Source organism: Oncorhynchus nerka, linkage group LG9a, assembly GCF_034236695.1.
Source record: "Oncorhynchus nerka isolate Pitt River linkage group LG9a, Oner_Uvic_2.0, whole genome shotgun sequence".
Taxonomy (NCBI): domain Eukaryota; kingdom Metazoa; phylum Chordata; class Actinopteri; order Salmoniformes; family Salmonidae; genus Oncorhynchus; species Oncorhynchus nerka.
The window spans coordinates 42918132-42936396 of NC_088404.1; the positions used below are offsets into that span (position 1 = coordinate 42918132).

The following is an 18265-nucleotide window of genomic DNA, read 5'->3' on the forward strand; positions in this document are numbered from 1 at the left end:
CCTTTATTTTGGCTACACCTCCTGGCAATGCCCCAATCCACAGGGCACGAGTGGTCACTGAATGCTTTGATCCGAGCGTGAAAACGATAAACCATATGCCATAGCAGTCTCAGTCACCAGATCTCAACCCAATTGAACAATTATGGGAGCAGTGTCTGAGACAGCATTTCCCACCACCTTCAACAAAACACCAAATTATGGAATTTCTCTTAGAAGAATGGTGTTGCATCCCTCCAATAGAGTTCCAGACCCTTGAAGAATCTATGCCTAGATACATTGAAGCTGTTCTTGCTCATGGTGGCCTAACACCCTATTAAGACACTATGTTTTAGCAGAGAAGTTTGGAACTCTTTCTTATTGGTCTATTAACTAATTTACCGCTTAGTGATGTCACCAGGCAGGCCAAAACTCCATCCCAATGAAAAAGGATAACATTTCAGCTCGTATTTTCAAACAGCATTACCATCACTTTCACAATTTCATAGTATTATTCCAACCTCATAGTGTGGTAATCAGTGGTGGTCGGTGCCGTTTAGGTTTATGGCATGGCTTTATTTCCATTACAGCATATTGGATGACTGTCATTCATATTCCATTCACTCAGCTCAATGTAACATAAATAGGTTTAGGCTACTACATGATACACATATTTGCTCTATACCCATCATGAGGTTGCTAATTGGTGTAATCAAGGTGACAGACAGTAGCTAGGTTTCCATTTAATTTGCAACAGATTTTCATGTGAATATTCTAAAATCTGAATAAAACATTATGCACATTTTCCCACCAGAGATGTGTTTACATCAAACTGACATTTTGCAGATAAAAGGCTGTGCGTGATGACGTAGTGCACATAAAAAATATATTTTGCCACTGAATTCCCATGTACAGAATAAAAAACACAGGTTAAATAGGTTTCCATTGCATTTTCAACCCTACTGATGGTTTTGTCACAAAAACTGTTGCGGTATACAACAAATGTGCCCACTCTGACCTAGGCATTGGCAATCTAGCCAAGAGCTCACAGATACAGTGCGGGTAGGCTACCTACATGAAACGATTATGGATATAATTGGAAATAGTGGCGCCGGAGAGGATGGCCGCCATTTTACGACCTCCTGACCAATTGTGCTATATTGTGTGGTTTTTTTGTGCTCTGATCCAAAACCAATGCTGTAGATAATGTTTTGGCCATCGTTTCATATGACCGAAAAGAGCTTCTGGACATCAAAACAGCGATTACTGACCTTGAGTTGGATGAGGACTTCTACTTTAACAAATTGAAGGCTAAGGACATAATGCTCATCCCAGACCAGGCCCAAATCCCTGTCACTCGGAGGAGGCGGAGCTATAGAAGTCGGCATGAGAGATATGTAACGAGACTGCGACGGCGAGTACATAAGTGGCCATTACTCTCCGTTGTATTGAGAAACATGCAAGCACTTGAAAATAAACTGGATGAGCTCCGTTCAAGACTATCCTATCAACGTGATCAGAAGAACTGCAATATATTCTGTTTCACTGAGTTGTGGCTGAACAATGACATGGAAAATACAATATATTTTCTATAAATTGTCAGGACAGAACAGCTGCGTCCGATAAGCTGAGGAGAGGTGGTGTGTCACTTGGTCGACAACAATTGGTGCACAATCTGTAATATTAATGTCACGCCCTGACCTTAGTTATCTTTGTTTTCTTTATTATTTTGGTTAGGTCAGGGTGTGACAAGGGGTGGTTTGTTGTGTTTTTGTCCTGTCTGGGGTGGGGTGGTTTGTTGTGTTTTTGTCCTGTCTAGGGTTTTTGTACGTTTATGGGGTTGTTACTAGTCTAGGTGTTTTGTATGTCTATGGTTGCCTGGATTGGTTTTCAATTAGAGGCAGCTGTTTATCGTTGTCTCTGATTGGGAACCATATTTAGGCAGCCATATTCCTTGGGTAATTTCTGGGTGATTGTCTATGTGATGTTGCATGTTTGCACTCAGTGTTGATAGTGGTCACATTTGTTTTGTTATTTTGTTTGTTTGTTTGTTTAGTGTACTTCATGTTCATTCATCTTACAATAAAAGTATGTATTCACATCACGCTGTGCTTTGGTCTCCTCACTACGATGTTCATGAATATTAAGGAAGCCTCAAGGATCTGCACACCGAAAATAGAATGGCCTGGTGTAGACCACACTATCTACCAAGAGACTTTCCATCAACATTTTTTGTAGCCGTCTATTTACCACCACAAACTGATGCTCGCACTAAGACCACACTCAACAAGCTGTAAAAGGCCATAAGCATACAAGAAAATGCTCAACTAGATGCAGCGCTCCTAATGGCTGAGGGTTTTAACGCAGGGAAACCTAATTTCTACCAACATGTCTCCTGTGCAAATAGAGGCAAAAAATAATAAAACTCTAGATCACCTCTACACACAGAGACGCATACAACGCTCGCCATCTATTTAGCAAATCTGACCATAATTCCATCCTCTTAATTCCTGCTTACAAGAAAAACTCCAACAGGACGTACGGTTGCGATGAAGCGGATGCTAAGCGGACCTCAGAATGGGGCGAAGGTTCACCTTCCAACAGGACAATTGACCCTAAACACACAGCCAAGACAACGCAAGAGTGTCTTCGGAAAAAGTCCCTGAATGTCCTTGAGTGGACCAGCCAGAGCCCGGACTTGAACCCAATCGAACATCTCTGGAGGCCTGAAAATAGCTGTGCAGCGACGCGCCCCATCCAACCTGACAGAGCTTCAGAGGATCTGCAGAGAATGGAAGAAACCCCCCAATACAGGTGTGCCAAGCTTGTAGCGTCATACCAATGCAGACTTGAGGCTGTAACCACTGCCAATGGTGCTTCAACAAAGTACAGGGTCTGAATACTTAAATAAATGTGATATTTCAACAAAAAAACATTTTTTATAAATTAGCAAAAATTTCTAGAAACTTATGGGGAATTGTGTGTAGATTGATGAGAGATATATATTTTTAATACATTTTAGAATAAGGCTGTAACAAAATGTGAAAAAAGTCAAGGGCTTCGAATACTTTCCGAATGCCCTTTATGTTCCGGCATTCATCCGATGGCATTGAGGAGTTTACCACTTCAGTCAATGGCTTCATTAATAAGAGCATTGACGACGTAGTCCCCACAGTGACAGTTGAAGTCGTAAGTTTACATACACATTAGCCAAATACATTTAAAGTCCGTTTTTCACAGTTGACGAATGCACGAATGCTGCCATCAATCCATGGTTTCTGGTTAGGGAAGGTTTTAAGTCACAGTGGGTACAACATTTCCTACACGCTTCCTTACAAACTCGCTCTCCGAGTCTGCATATACAGTTGAAGTCGGAAGTGTACATACACCTTAGCCAAATACATTTAAAAACTCAGTTTTTCACAATTACTGACATTTAATCCAAGTGAAAATCCACTGTCTTTGGTCAGTTAGGATCACCACTTTATTTTAAGAATGTGAAATGTCAGAATAATAGGAGAGAATGATTTATTTCAGCTTTTATTACTTTCATCACATTCCCAGTGGGTCAGAAGTTTACATACACTCAATTAGTATTTGGTAGCATTGCCTTTCAATTGTTTAACTTCAGTCAAACGTTTTGGGTAAATTCACCCACAATAAGTTGGGTGAAGTTTGGCCCATTCCTCCTGACAGGGCTGGTGTAACTGAGTCAGGTTTGTAGGCCTCCTTGCTCACACACGCTTTTCAGTTCTGCCCACAAATAGGATGAGGTTAGGGCTTTGTGATGGCCACTCAAATACATTGACTTTGGTGTCCTTAAGCCATTTTACCACAACTTTGGAAGTATGCTTGGGGTCATTGTCCATTTGAAAGGCCCATTTGCGACCAAGATTTAACTTCCTGACTGATGTCTTGAGTTGTAATTTCAATTACACATAATTTTCCTCCCTCATGATGCCATCTATTTTGTGAAGTACACCAGTCCATCTTGCAGCAAACCACCCCCACAACATGATGCAGCCACCGCCGTGCTCCACGATTGAGATGGTTTTCTTCGGCTTGCAAGCCTCCCCCTTTTTTCTCCAAACATAACGATTCTATTTTGTTTCATCAGACCAGATGACATTTCTCCAAAACGTACGATCTTTGTCCCCATGTGCAGTTGCAAACCGTAGTCTGGCTTTTTTTATGGCAGTTTTGGAGCAGTGGCTTCTTCCTTGCTGGGAGGCCTTTCAGGTTATGTCGATATAGGACTCGTTTTACTGTGGATATACAGTTGAAGTCGGAAGTTTACATACACTTAGGTTGGAGTCATTAAAACTCCTTTTTCAACCACTCCACAAATTTCTTGTTTACAAACTATTGGTTTGGCAAGTCGGTTACATCTACTTTGTGCATGACACAAGTAATTTGTCCAACAACTGTTTACAGACAGATTACTTATAATTCACTGTATCACAATTCCAGTGGGTCAGAAGTTTACATACACTAAGTTGACTGTGCCTTTAAACATCTTGGAAAATTCCAGAAAAGGGATGTCATGGCTTTAGAAGCTTCTGATAGGCTAATTGACATAATTTGAGTCAATTGGAGGTGTACCTGTGGATGTATTTCAAGGCTCACCTTCAAACTCAGTGCCTCTTTGCTTGACATCATGGGAAAAATCTAAAGAAATCAGCCAAGACCTCAGCCAGACAAAAATTGTCTGGTTCATCCTTGGGAGCCATTTCCAAATGCCTGAAGGTATCACGTTCATCTATACAAACAACAGTACACAAGTATAAACACCATGGGACCATGCAGCTGTCATACCGGTCAGGAAGGAGACGTGTTCTATTTCCTAGAGATTAACGTACTTTGGTGCGAAAAGTGCAAATCAATCCCAGAACAACAGCAAAGTACCTTGTGAAGATGCTGGATGGGACATCGATCCCGAAGAAGTTGACCAACAACACAGTGTTTTAAAATGTAAGTAAGAAATGTGCTAAATAAACTAAAGAAAAACAGTAACACAATAAAATGTAAATAAAGAGGCTATATACAAGGGGTACAGAGTCAATGTGCCGGGGTACAGGTTAGTCGAGGTAATTTAGGTATTATTAACATGCAGGTAGAGGTAAAGTGACTATGCATAGATAAACAGAGTAGCAGCAGCTTATGTGAAGAGTGTGAAGGAATGTAAATGTATGCGTGTGTAACGTTTTAAGAAATACCGCTACACCCTCCAACGAACCATCAAACAGGCAAAGTGTCAAGACAGGACCAAAATTGAATGCTACTATACCGGCACTGACGGTCGTCAAATGTTGCAGAACTTGCAAACTATCACGGAATACAAAGGAAAACCCAGCCGAGCTGTCCAGTGGCGCGAGCCTACCAGACAAGCTACATAACACCTTCTATGCTCGCTTCGAGGCTAGCAACACCGAAGTATGCATGAGAGCACCAGCTGTACCGGACGACGGTGTGATCACGCTCTCGGTAGCTGATGCGAGTAAGAACTTTAAACAGGGCAACATTCACAAGGCTGCAGGGCCAGACGAAATACCAGGATGCGTACTCGGAGCATGCGCTTACCAGTTAGCAAGTGTCTTCACTGACATTAACCTCTTCCTGACCCTGTCTGTAATACCCAAGTTTCAAGCAGAACACCCTGTGCCCAAGAACGACAAGGTAACCTTTCTAAATGACTATTTTATCACTCACATCTGTAGCCATGAAATGCTTTGAAAGGCTCACAATGGCTCACATCAACACCATCATTCCGACACCCTGGACCAACTCCAACAGATCACGCAATCTTTATTGCGCACCACATTGCCCTTTCCCACCTGGACAAAAGGAACACCTGCGTGAGAATGCTGTTGACTACAGCTCAGCGTTCAACACCATACTGCCCTCCAAGCTCATCACTAAGTTAAGGACCCTGGGATTAAACATCTCCCTCTGCAATTGTATACTGGACTTTGATGGGACGCCCCCAGGTTGTGAGGGTAGACAACAACACGTCTGCCACGCTGACCCTCAACACAGGGGCCCCTCAGGGGTCTGTGCTTAGCCCCCTCCTGTACTGCCTGTTCCTCCACGACTGTGTTGCTGCACACGACTCCAACAACATCATTAAGTTAGCTCACAACACAATGGTGGAAGGCCTGATCACCGACGACGACGAGACAGCCTACAGCGAGGAGGTCAGAGACCTGGCAGTGCGTTGCCAGGACAACCTCTCCCTCAAAGTAGGCAAGACAAAGGAGCTGATTGTGGCGCACGCCCCCATTCATATCGAGGGGGCTTTTGTGGAGATGGTCGGGAGGTTCAAGTTCCTCAGTGTCCAATCACTAAGGACCTATCATGGTCCAAACACACCAACACAGTCGTGAAGAGGGCTCAACAACGATTTGGCATGGGCCCTCAGATCCTCAAAAAGTTATACAGTTGCACCATTGAGAACATCTTGCATACGGCTCAGTACATCACTGGGGCCAAGCTCCCTGCCATTCAGGACCTCTATACCAGGCCATGTCAGAGGAAGGCCCTAAAAATTGTCAGACTCCAACCACCCAAGTCAGTCTATTGTCTCTGCTACCACATGACAAGCAGTACCGGACCACCAAGTCTGAGACCAGCTTCTACCCCAAAGCCATAAGACTTCTTAACAGTTAATTAAACAGCTACCTGGACTTTCTGCTTTTCACCTCTTAACTTACATTTACATTTACATTTAAGTCATTTAGCATTTCATGTACATAGTACTTCAATCAATCACCTAACCATTTGTCACATAATTCATTTTACCGACATAAAAAGATCCCACAATGTTGAACCAACAAATTGTCTGCTGGCATTTCATGTTTCCATCAACCCGGTCTTGACTTTTTTCATGCAAGAGGTAATTCATCCGCATGAAATGGTTGGATGGAAACATGAGGATAGCGACACATTCAATAATGCATTTGATGTTTTATTTTTCCCTTATTTTACCAGGTAAATTGACTGAGAACACATTCTCATTTACAGCAACGACCTGGGGAATAGTTACAGGAGACAGGAGGGGGGGATGATTAGGTGGAGATGATTAGGTGGCCATGACGGTATGAAGTCCAGATTGGGAATTTAGCCAGGACAACGGGGTTAACACCCCTACTCTTACGATAAGTGCCATGGGATCTTTAGTGACCACAGAGAGTCAGGACACCCGATTAACGTCCCATCTGAAAGACGGCACCCTAGAGGGCAACGTCTCCAATCTCTGCCCTGAAGCATTGGGATATATTTTTTGAGGAAAGGGTGCCTCTTACTGTCTCTCCAACACCACTTCCAGCAGCATCTGTTCTCCCATCTAGAGACTGACCAGGACCAACCCTTCTTAGCTTCAGAAGTAAGCCAGCAGTGGGATGCAGCGTGGTATGCTGCTTGCTTGCACACTCTTGCTGCATCAAGGTGATCTCGGGTGTAGTTATTAGTCCAAACAGTTGCAAAATGGAGCAAAAACTACAGTTTCTATAGGACAAATTCAGGTAAGTCCATCCCCGTTTCATTCCGTTTAAAAAAAAGTTTTGCAACAGAATCGGCGGAATTAATACACCCCTGATAACCTCTCCAAGCCAAACCTTCATACCATAACTGCAAACATTAACCACTACACAGCCTACATCATTGAAACCATATTAGCCAATGCCATAGTCAAGATAGCTACTAGAATTAAAGGGAGTAAGTAAACCGACAATCCATGTGTATAATCACACAGTACAGTGTACAGCAACAAGTTTAGCATTTACAACGGTGAGCACCGGTGGCAATAATTTAATAAAACCGAAAGCTTACTTTTACTTGGAAGAGCTGCAGTGTAACATAAATAGCATTCATCTCTAAGGTTGTCTCTCTCAAATGTGTAAGAAATGTAATTGTTCAAAACTTTAACTCATATATATATATATATATACAGTTGGGCAAAAAAGTATTTAGTCAGCCACCAATTGTTCAAGTTCTCCCACTTAAGATGAGAGAGGCCTGTAATTTTCATCATAGGTACACTTCAACTATGACAGACAAAATGAGGGGAAAAAATCCAGCAAATCACATTGTAGGATTTTTAATGAATTTATTTGCAAATTATGGTGGAAAATAAGTATTTGGTCAATAACAAAAGTTTATCTCAATACTTTGTTATATACCCTTTGTTGGCAATGACAGAGGTCAAACGTTTTCTGTAAGTCTTCACAAGGTTTTCACACACTGTTGCTGGTATTTTGGCCCATTCCGTCATGCAGATCTCCTCTAGAGCAGTGATGTTTTGGGGCTGTTGCTGGGCAACACGGACTTTCAACTCCATCCAAAGATTTTCTATGGGGTTGAGATCTGGAGATTGGCTAGGCCACTCCAGGACCTTGAAATGCTTCTTACGAAGCCACTCCTTCGTTGCCCGGCGGTGTGTTTGGGATCATTGTCATGCTGAAAGACCCAGCCACGTTTCATCTTCAATGCCCTTGCTGATGGAAGGTTTTCACTCAAAATCTCACGATACATGGCCCCATTCATTCTTTCCTTTACACGGATCAGTCGTCCTGGTCCCTTTGCAGAAAAACAGCCCCAAAGCATGATGTTTCCACCCCCATGCTTCACAGTAGGTATGGTGTTCTTTGGATACAACTCAGCATTCTTTGTCCTCCAAACACGACGAGTTGAGTTTTTACCAAAAAGTTATATTTTGGTTTCATCTGACCATATGACATTCTCCCAAACTTCTTCTGGAGCATCCAAATGCTATCTAGCAAACTTCAGACGGGCCTGGACATGTACTGGCTTAAGCAGGGGGACACGTCTGGCACTGCAGGATTTGAGTCCCTGGCGGCGTAGTGTGTTACTGATGGTAGGCTTTGTTACTTTGGTCCCAGCATTCACTAGGTCCCCCCGCGTGGTTCTGGGATTTTTGCTCACTCGATATGTATGCTATGATGCTGGTAAAGTTGTCTCGCGCACCTACAGTGCTGGTCATAAAAAAAGCTAGCTAGCGAGCTCATGGATGCAAACAATGTTCTTCCCCAAAAACATAGCAAAACGACATAATCTGTTTCAGTAGCTCTAGTTAGCTGGCCAACTATATAGTTAGGTGTCATCGTCTAAAATAACCTTAATTTATAAGACAGTTCTTATTTAATTAATGGTGGTCGGACCCATCTATGTGAAGCTAGCCATAATAAGGATTAGCCATAATAGTGGGCTTTGCGGTTAGCCTTCAAAATAAAAGTATGGCATAATTCTACTATTTGTATTCATTTGCATCACTGTCAATTACATACTTTTATTTTGAAGGCAAACTGCAAATTCCACAATTGTGCCTAATCCTTATTGTTGCTAGCTTCACAACATATAACCCGGTCCGGTCGAGCTGTTTATAACGTTAGCTTTGGGAAACAGGGTTAAGTAGCTGGATAGCTATTTATTTTCATGAACTGACGTTTAATTTCAATTGGTGAACAACAAGTGGCAACCTAGCTAATACTTACTCACAAGGATTCCTAAATCATTGCGAGGATTAATGAAAATTACTGCAGTTTCTACTGTTTTCAGGCTGGTTGTATTGGTGCTAGCTAGGTACGAAGCTAAAGCTAGCTACCCCAGAAGTTGCGGTCGAACAAATGATGCTTTATTACCAATGCGGTATTATAAACACATCATTCGTGGCCGGTGTTTGCAGACTTTTTGTACAGCTTTGACAGTGCTACTGTAAAAAATTTTTAAACGCAAAGACCCAAACGGCGTTCTATAGTATGCATGTCGTGAAGCTAATAGCAGTAACTCTGGTAGGGCAACATCTGAAAAACAGCGAAGTTGGTAGTCTGTACCGGTGCTTGACCAGTCGGCGAAAGCCAACATCACCCACGACAGAAAACAGTTGATTGTCAAGGGCAATGAATTCTAATTATCTTGGCTTTAATGGATTTTGCCTTTGAATTGTCTCACTGAAATGTTCTTACTCTTTCAAATGACTGCTCACTGCTCGATCCACACAGAAGATATTGTGGGCTAGGTTAGGAATGCTGTGGTGCACGTGTAGCGCAAAATTTTATGTGGCGTCATTACGTCATGTATCTACATTATATAGGTATGCACGTCAGCTTTGACATCAGTTTTGCACATCGGCATTAAACTAGACATCGGGCCGATACCGATGTTGGCATTTTAGCAAATAATAATTTGATTCCCATATGTTCACCGATATATCGTGCATCCCTAATCACAACCACAGCATTCTTCAGCGATACGCCATCCCATTTGGTTTGCGCTTAGCGGGACTATCTTTTGTTTTTCAACAGGACAATGACACAACACACCTCCAGGCTGTGTAAGGGCTATTTGAACAAGAAGGAGAGTGATGGAGTGCTGCATCAGATGACCTGGACGAGCTCAACCCAATTGAGATGGTTTGGGATGAGGTTTCCTGATTGCCTGATCTTAATGTCTTAAAGTAATGAAGGACTGTCGCTTCTCTTTGCTTTTTTGAGCTGTTCTAGCCATAATATGGACTTGGTCTTTTACCAGATAAGGCTATCTTCTGTATACCACCCCTACTTTGTCACAACACAATTGATTGGCTCAATCGCATTATGGAGGAAAGAAATTCCACAAATTAACTTTTTAAGAAAGCTGTTAATTAAAATGCATTCCAGATGACTACCTCATGAAGCTGGTTGAAAGAATGCCAAGAGTGTGCAAAGCTATCATCAAGGCAAATGGTGGGTACCTTAAAGAATCTAAAATATATTTTGATTAATTTAACACTTTTTTGGTTACTACATGATTCCATATGTGTTATTTCATAGTTTTGATGTCTTTACTATTATTTTACAATGTAGAAAATAGTAAAAATAAAGAAAAACCCTTGAATGAGTAGGTGTGTCCAAACCTTTGACTGGTACTGTATGTAATATATATATATATATTATATATATATATTATATAAAAACACAGAAAAATCTAGTTTTTGACTGCACTGGGCCTTTAAGTAAGTATTCTCTCTTTATAGGTGGTTCTTGCCTCAGAGGTCAGAGGTGAAACCGTTTACAATGGCTCCAGGGGGACCAAAGAGCAGAGCATCACAATTCACGCTACACGGTCCCCAGAGTAAATAGCAGGAAGGTGTAATAACTCATCCACACACCAAACAGGCAACATTTCCTCTGTAACCCTGCCAACTTCCCTCCACTAACAGGCCACTCACCCATTCCAATAACACTGTTCACAGTCATCAGCTCTATAGACCATAACGTAAGTGCAAAATAAACTGATACACACAACACTCCACCAACAAAATGAGCAAATCCCTAAATATAATGTTCTCAAACTGAACAGATTATTTAAAACCATCTCAATTCCAACTTAATCTGTCATCTAATATGTAGAAAAATCAACCACTTTAAGCATTATGCTGATGCTGTACTTTTCTCTCACCCCCTCTTTTAGCAGTATCAAGTTATGCTCTTCATTTTTCGCCCCCCTAAAAAAACGCATTCAAGATAATCATCGATGAACACAAATTTCCCTGCATCTCAATGGTATCTTACATGGAATCTACACTGAGTAATATGTGGTATTAGTTTTAATTAAATTAATCAACTACAATGCTTGTTAGGAAAAAAAGGGGGCGGGGAAAAAGATGAGGCTGAAAGAGGGAGGGAGAGAAATGCATTCACACCTATCATCTAATTATACAACAACATTAATCACATTAATGGTGGAACTGATTGCCAGGGTCCAGGCCTTGCTGCTCCTATGTGTCGCTTTGCTATTGCAGTGGAGTCTTAGCTCCTGCCTGCTCTGTGCTGATAACAACTCTAATCATACTTGGCAATCTCTATCTGCACCGGAGATCGGCCCCCAGGGCTTATCAAAAGTTCACATCGAGCTAAAAGCAGAACAAATAAGGAAAAACACACAAGAGAAAGCCACCAAGGCGCTGTGTAGGTGCATATGGGCATATGGGTTTATGAGTGTGTGTGTTTGTCTGACACAGTGGTTTTCTTTGGTACTGGCTTGGGAAGATTGGATCAATGTTTCAATTGTATAACTATGAAACTGTCATGTGAACCAGAAAATTAAAAGTATATGTCAGATAATATAGAAAAGGGTTACAATCATCCATACAAATGTTACAAATATAAAATCTAAATTACAAAGTTGATGCATAAATAAACTTCCATGGTCTGAAGAGATAAGGTCAATGGGTAATTCAGAGGTGGCTGAACCTATAGACATGACATCATGGTTTCTATAGGAGGCCATGCATTATTCATGGTGACCTCTGAGCTTTATCCGTGATGTCATGAGGGCAGAGCTGCAGAAAGAGTTGCAGCTGTATCTGTGGATCTGCCTGAGCTTATCTACCAGTGATCAGCAGGCGGCCTTATCAGCCCTGCACATCTCAGAGGGGAAGCTGCCTGCTTTTAAACCTACAATACATCCATCTACCATGTCTGTATTCCAGGCTCTTTTTGTTGTTGCCTTATCAGACCTGCCATCCCTGTTTCTGGTCTTATCCTCTTCTCCCACTTTTTAAAGTATCTAGAGATACACCCAGCTAGTCCCAAACAACAACACAAACACAACAAAGATGAGAATGCAGCAGCCGAATGTAATTATAATGCAAGCTCCATCCCAATCGCCTTCATCTGTCTCATGCTCATAATATCGGAGAGCGATCGCCGCCCTGCTTATCCTGTCTCCCATCTCAACCGCCAAAATAAAACCCCTGGGATCCGGATGCAGTGGGTTGCATGCATATCTTTCCATCAAGGAGGGATGGATAATCAGTTTGAGAGATTTTCACCGTTGGGAAAATGACACACAAAAGAAGCAGACAAATATCTAACCTGAATTTAGGCTTTCAGCTTCCGTAATGCTGGACACAACATTTGTTGTTGGACCATCATTCCAAATGCTGTTAGCATCATTCCAGCAAATGTGCTATAACCATATCATAAAATACAGGCTGGTACGAAGAAGCAAGCTTGTGATGCTTATGGAACAATATTGTGGACGTAATCCAACCCCAAGTCTTTATCACCACTCCTCCTCCATTAAAATGTCTGCCAAGGCACAAGAGAATCATGGGACTTGTTTCTCTGTGCACCATCAAGAGGCCGGGGAAGCATGATGGTGTAAGAACTGATAAAGACAAAGGCTATGACAACCCTGAGACGCATACATCCTTTCCAGGGTCTGGACTATATCCACATTCCACGCGAGACTGATGTGTGATCAGTTGATAGAACACTATTGATAGACCACTTTGAAAAGGAAATAACAAATTGTTTTTTTTTGTATTTAAATTACAACTAGCTAGCCTACAGAACATCAACAACATAACATGAAGAGGATTTGACTTATAGTCAAAGACTTTAAAACCTCTCACTATCATGTAGCCTTTTCCAATGGCTGCTTTGATGATGGCATGTTGCAGATCCTATTTGGAGTAGATTTGGGCCATTGGCATGAACGCCCAATGGTGTGCCTTTTACTAGAAGCTTTTTATGAGCACTTTAAACACAGTGCCTAACATATACTAATGTTACCTTATGTGATTTCTCTTTCCTTTTCAAGAGTCGCTTTCTGCTTTATTTTTGAGCAGCCCTTCCAAAATCAACCTCCAAGATATTGCTACTGTGTTTATCAGACCAAGGCATCTCTTCTGGATGAAGAACTGAAACAGCGCATGGCAACAGAGCAAAACAACTTCTCAGCAGTAGTCAGTAAGTGAGGGTGTGTGTGAGAGAGAGAGTAAATATTATTCATATTTTCATTAACTGCATAATCATGCAAACCTTCACACAATTTGTAAACAGGAATAACTTGTCAAGCAAGGAGACCAAGCACCAGACCAAAATAAAAACAATTTTAAATGGAAGCCTATGCATTATGGAGTTAAAAGGATAGATGAAAAAATATCCTATTGTAACCCACTATCAATAGGCAAGATCAGCTAGGCGCGCTATCTGGTGTCCCATCTCTGGTAAAAGAACAGTAAAGCCTGGGGAAAATGCAACGTCAGCCTCAGTGCAGCCTCAGACAGAAAACAAATAAAAAAAGATCCAATTTTAATCTTTATCTCGTCTGAGATCGAATCGCTGTATATCTGTGTTCACATCGCCTTTTTCAGAGAACAGTGACGTTTCCACAACAGAATTAAACAGGAAACCACTGTTTCAGTTCAGTTGCCAATGGACAAAACGTTTTTAAAAGAGCAAATTCAACTTTTTATTAAGCCTACAGCAACTGTAAATAAAATAAAGAGACTGCAAGTTAGGCTAAATGGCCCTAACTAATTAGGTAACACAACGTTTAAACCTCCTGCGATAGACCTCATTAACCATTTTTCAAATGTAACCTAGCCTAGATCTAAATGAATAATAGCTTTCACTCTATGATGTTTCACATTGTTTAATAATTTATTGCACACTCACTGTGGAGAGTTGAGCTGGAGAGCCTGCAGATGTTGCTTGCCACTGAGTGAGATGTGCTTTACATCACATTTAAAATAAAACATGACATTATTTTGAAATTATTTTGAATATATATGCTATAGTAGGGCCTATTTAGCATTTATAATAGTAGGCTAGCCTACGAGCTCAATGTTATGCTAGCTGACTATATTTTAAATTGGTTTGTGTCAGTAGTAAAACTGTTGGCTACCCTACACAAAATGAAAAAACTATGCACATTTTCACAAAATCCTTAAAAAATATATTGTTACATAATAACATTTTTAAATTAGGTTTGCAGGTAAATGCTAGAAATATTATTTTGGTCATTGCTGAATTTCACAAACCTGTCAACACCTGTCAAAGTGTATATTTCACACTCACAACTGCACAATGACACTTAAAGGGGAAATCTGCAGTAGCTACATACATTTTGTTGACTTAAAAATCAATATTTACCCATTGATTCTTGAAGAATATAACTTATTCTTATATATAAATATAACTTAATATAACTTAACATGCCTCATGAGATTAGTTCAACTCTTGTACCCCATCACTGTACATACCATCACTGTACATACCCTACATTACTCATCTCATATGTATATACTGTACTCTATACCATCTACTGCATCTTGCCATCTTTATGTAATACATGTATCACTAGCCACTTTTATATGTTTACATACCCTACATTACTCATCTCATATGTATATACTGTACTCGATACCATCTACTGCATCTTGCCTATGCCGTTCTGTACCATCATTCATTCATATATCGTTATGTACATATTCTTCATCCCTTTACACTTGTGTGTATAAGGTAGTTGTTGTGAAATTGTTATGTTAGATCACTCGTTGGTTATTACATCATTGTCGGAACTAGAAACACAAGCATTTCGCCACACTGGCATTAAACAGCTGCTAACCATGTGTATGTGACAAATAAAATTTGATTTGATCAGAACCCAAAATATAAGATGGTTTTGAGATATTCCAATGTTTGTAAACAAAGTACTTGTAAACAAATGCTGTATAGCCTCAAAACATGGTTAGAACTCTAATGATCCCTCCTTGCATCCATAGCTCTTTGAGAGTGGTTACATTTATCCAGCCCCATCCCTGTTGTTTAGCGAAACAGTAGCGGGGATCTCGCTTTGTTATTGTTTCAACAGCTGATTCCCGCTTTAAAGATAAATGTGAACTTATTTGTTCTTACGTTTGATCTGCCGGGGTTTGCTCTGCTTTCTTCGGGACATGGCTTTATCCTGTTCTTGTTCAGCTGAAAAGAAGTGATCTTCTTCCCAAGAAGAACTCTACTAGCAATGAAACACAGCTCGATCTCCACCCGGAGATATCCGCATGACCTGCACTTTGATATTCTTTGACGCGCGATAACTACCTGTGGTCAAGTAAGCTTTAGTCACTTTTACATGTCTTCCCAGATGTGCGGTCTTCTCCTAGCTCTTCCTCCTCTTCCTTGTGATGTCTTGACTGTCACCGAAGGGATGCCAGTGCCTGCAGTTGTGTCGCTATCATTATTGTATTAAATGTTGCCGCTTGATTGTTTTCGTTTTTCCTTTATGTTTTTCCCTAGTCCGCTCCACGCTCTAGTACAGGCAGCCAGTATCAATGGAGCGCGAGCATGACACTAAACAGTACAGCTGATATGGAGACATGACACGCCCCTCTAACGCCACCTGCGTCTGACGTAGATATAGCGTCTCGATGATGGGCGTCAACAGTTGGCCCCCAAATCCTTGATTGTATACCTACTTAGATTTTATCCATTTATTACGTTTATTTTGACTATTTATCTTAACTTATCTAGGTTTATCTGGAAGGTTTATCAAAAACTGAAATTATTCTGGCATTTATAATTGCATAATCTGGCAATAGTAGCCTATGATTCACTGCAAATCTGTAGCCTATCTTTATAATGTACAAACTATAAGGCTAATTGTCCATCCCTTGTAATTTGCCTACAAGATAAAAGACAGTTATGATAATATTGAAGTTGATGAGAAATGAAGACATGGGAAACCTTGCATAAGGAAAGTATTTTAGGCCTACCTGAGTAAGACATTTAAACGTGTTGACCCTCGCAAGGCTGCTGGCCCAGACGGCGTCCCTAGTTTCGTACTCAGAACATGAGCAGACCCGCTGGTTGGTGTGTTTACGAGCATATTCAATCTCTACCTATCCCAATCTGCTGTCCCCACGTGCTTCCACCATTGTTCCTGTACCCAAGAAGGCAAAGATAACTGAACTAAATGACTATCACCCCGTAAAGCTCACTTCTGTCATCATAAAGTTCTTTGAGAGACTAGTCAAGGATTGTATCACCTCCACCTCCACTACCTGCCACCTTAGACCCACTTCAGTTTGCATACCACCCCAACATGTACACAGACGATGCAATCGCCATCACACTGCACACTGCCCTATCCCATCTGGACAAGAGGAATACCTATGTAAGAATGCTGTTCATTGACTACAGCTCAGCATTCAACACCATAGTACCCTTCAAGCTCATCATTAAGCTTGAGGCCCTGGGTTTCAACCCCGCCCTGTGCATTTGGGTCAAGGACTTTCTGATCGGGCCGCCTCCAGGTGGTGAAGATAGGAAACAACATTTCCACTTCGCTGATGCTCAACACTGATGTTCACCCTGTTAACATCCAGAAGGCGAGGTCAGTACATTTTATACCATCTATTGCATCTTGCCTATGCTGCTCAGTCATCACTCATCCATATATTTATGTGTACATTATTTTTCACGCCTCAAGACTTGTGTGTATTAGGTAGTTGTTGTGAAATTGTTAGATTACTTGTTAGATATTACAGCACTGTCGGAACTAGAAGCACAAGCATTTTGCTAGGCTCGCATTAACATCTGCTAACCATGTGTATGTGACCAATAAAATTGTATTTGATTTGCATTTATGTGACCCTCTTTAGTGCAATGTAAATGCAATGTCATAGGTGATGTGGAACACCGCATTTTTACTACAAACTTAAGCAATTCAAGACAAATTAATAGATTTTTTTTAGGTAACTGATGGGTGCCAAGTATGCTGTAGTTTTCATGTAATTTTTTTAAAAAGTGCTTTACATGGAAATATCTGAATAAAGCCACTGTATAATTTCAAATAAGGAATTATTAGCTACAAATAATGTATGTGGCTCGATCCTGAAAAACCATTCATTGAGAACTGCAGACGTATCAAATATATCAAGTACTATTTGTATGTGAAAATGTCATGGGATGCATTTTCTCCATTGTTTACATTTTTGTTGCATACTCTTTGAGGGTTTGCACATGTTAAGGAGTGTGGCTTTAATAGTCCCATTGCTTTTTATGCTACCAAAGTAAAAACCAAGTGATATATTGTTAGCAACATAAAGTCTCAAGTGTGCAATATGTATTCTCAATACTTAAAAAGGCAGTTTGTATGGATTTTATCTGTTTATCTGTTTTTCTAAATCAAATCCAATCAAATCAAATCAAATTTTATTTGTCACATACTCATGGTTAGCAGATGTTAATGCGAGTGTAGCGAAATGCTTGTGCTTCTAGTTCCGACAATGCAGTAATAACCAACAAGTAATCTAGCTAACAATTCCAAAACTACTACCTTATAGACACAAGTGTAAGGGGATAAAGAATATGTACATAAAGATATATGAATGAGTGATGGTACAGAGCGGCATGGGCAAGATACAGTAGATGGTATTGAGTGCAGTATATACATATGAGATGAGTATGTAAACAAAGTGCCATAGTTAAAGTGGCTAGTGATA

The 18265-nt window shown here is 40.8% G+C and overlaps 1 protein-coding gene across 1 annotated transcript in view; it reads right to left on the reverse strand.

The window, feature by feature from the left end:
• Positions 1-16090, reverse strand: part of LOC115134337 (zinc finger protein ZFPM1-like) — a 92490-nt gene extending 76400 nt beyond the window's left edge. The window contains exon 1 of the mRNA XM_029668177.2: positions 15681-16090. Coding sequence (XP_029524037.2) covers positions 15681-15720 — 40 coding nt within the window. The 5' untranslated portion in view covers positions 15721-16090. The remainder of the gene's footprint in view (positions 1-15680) is intronic.
• Positions 16091-18265: the final 2175 nt, after the last annotated feature.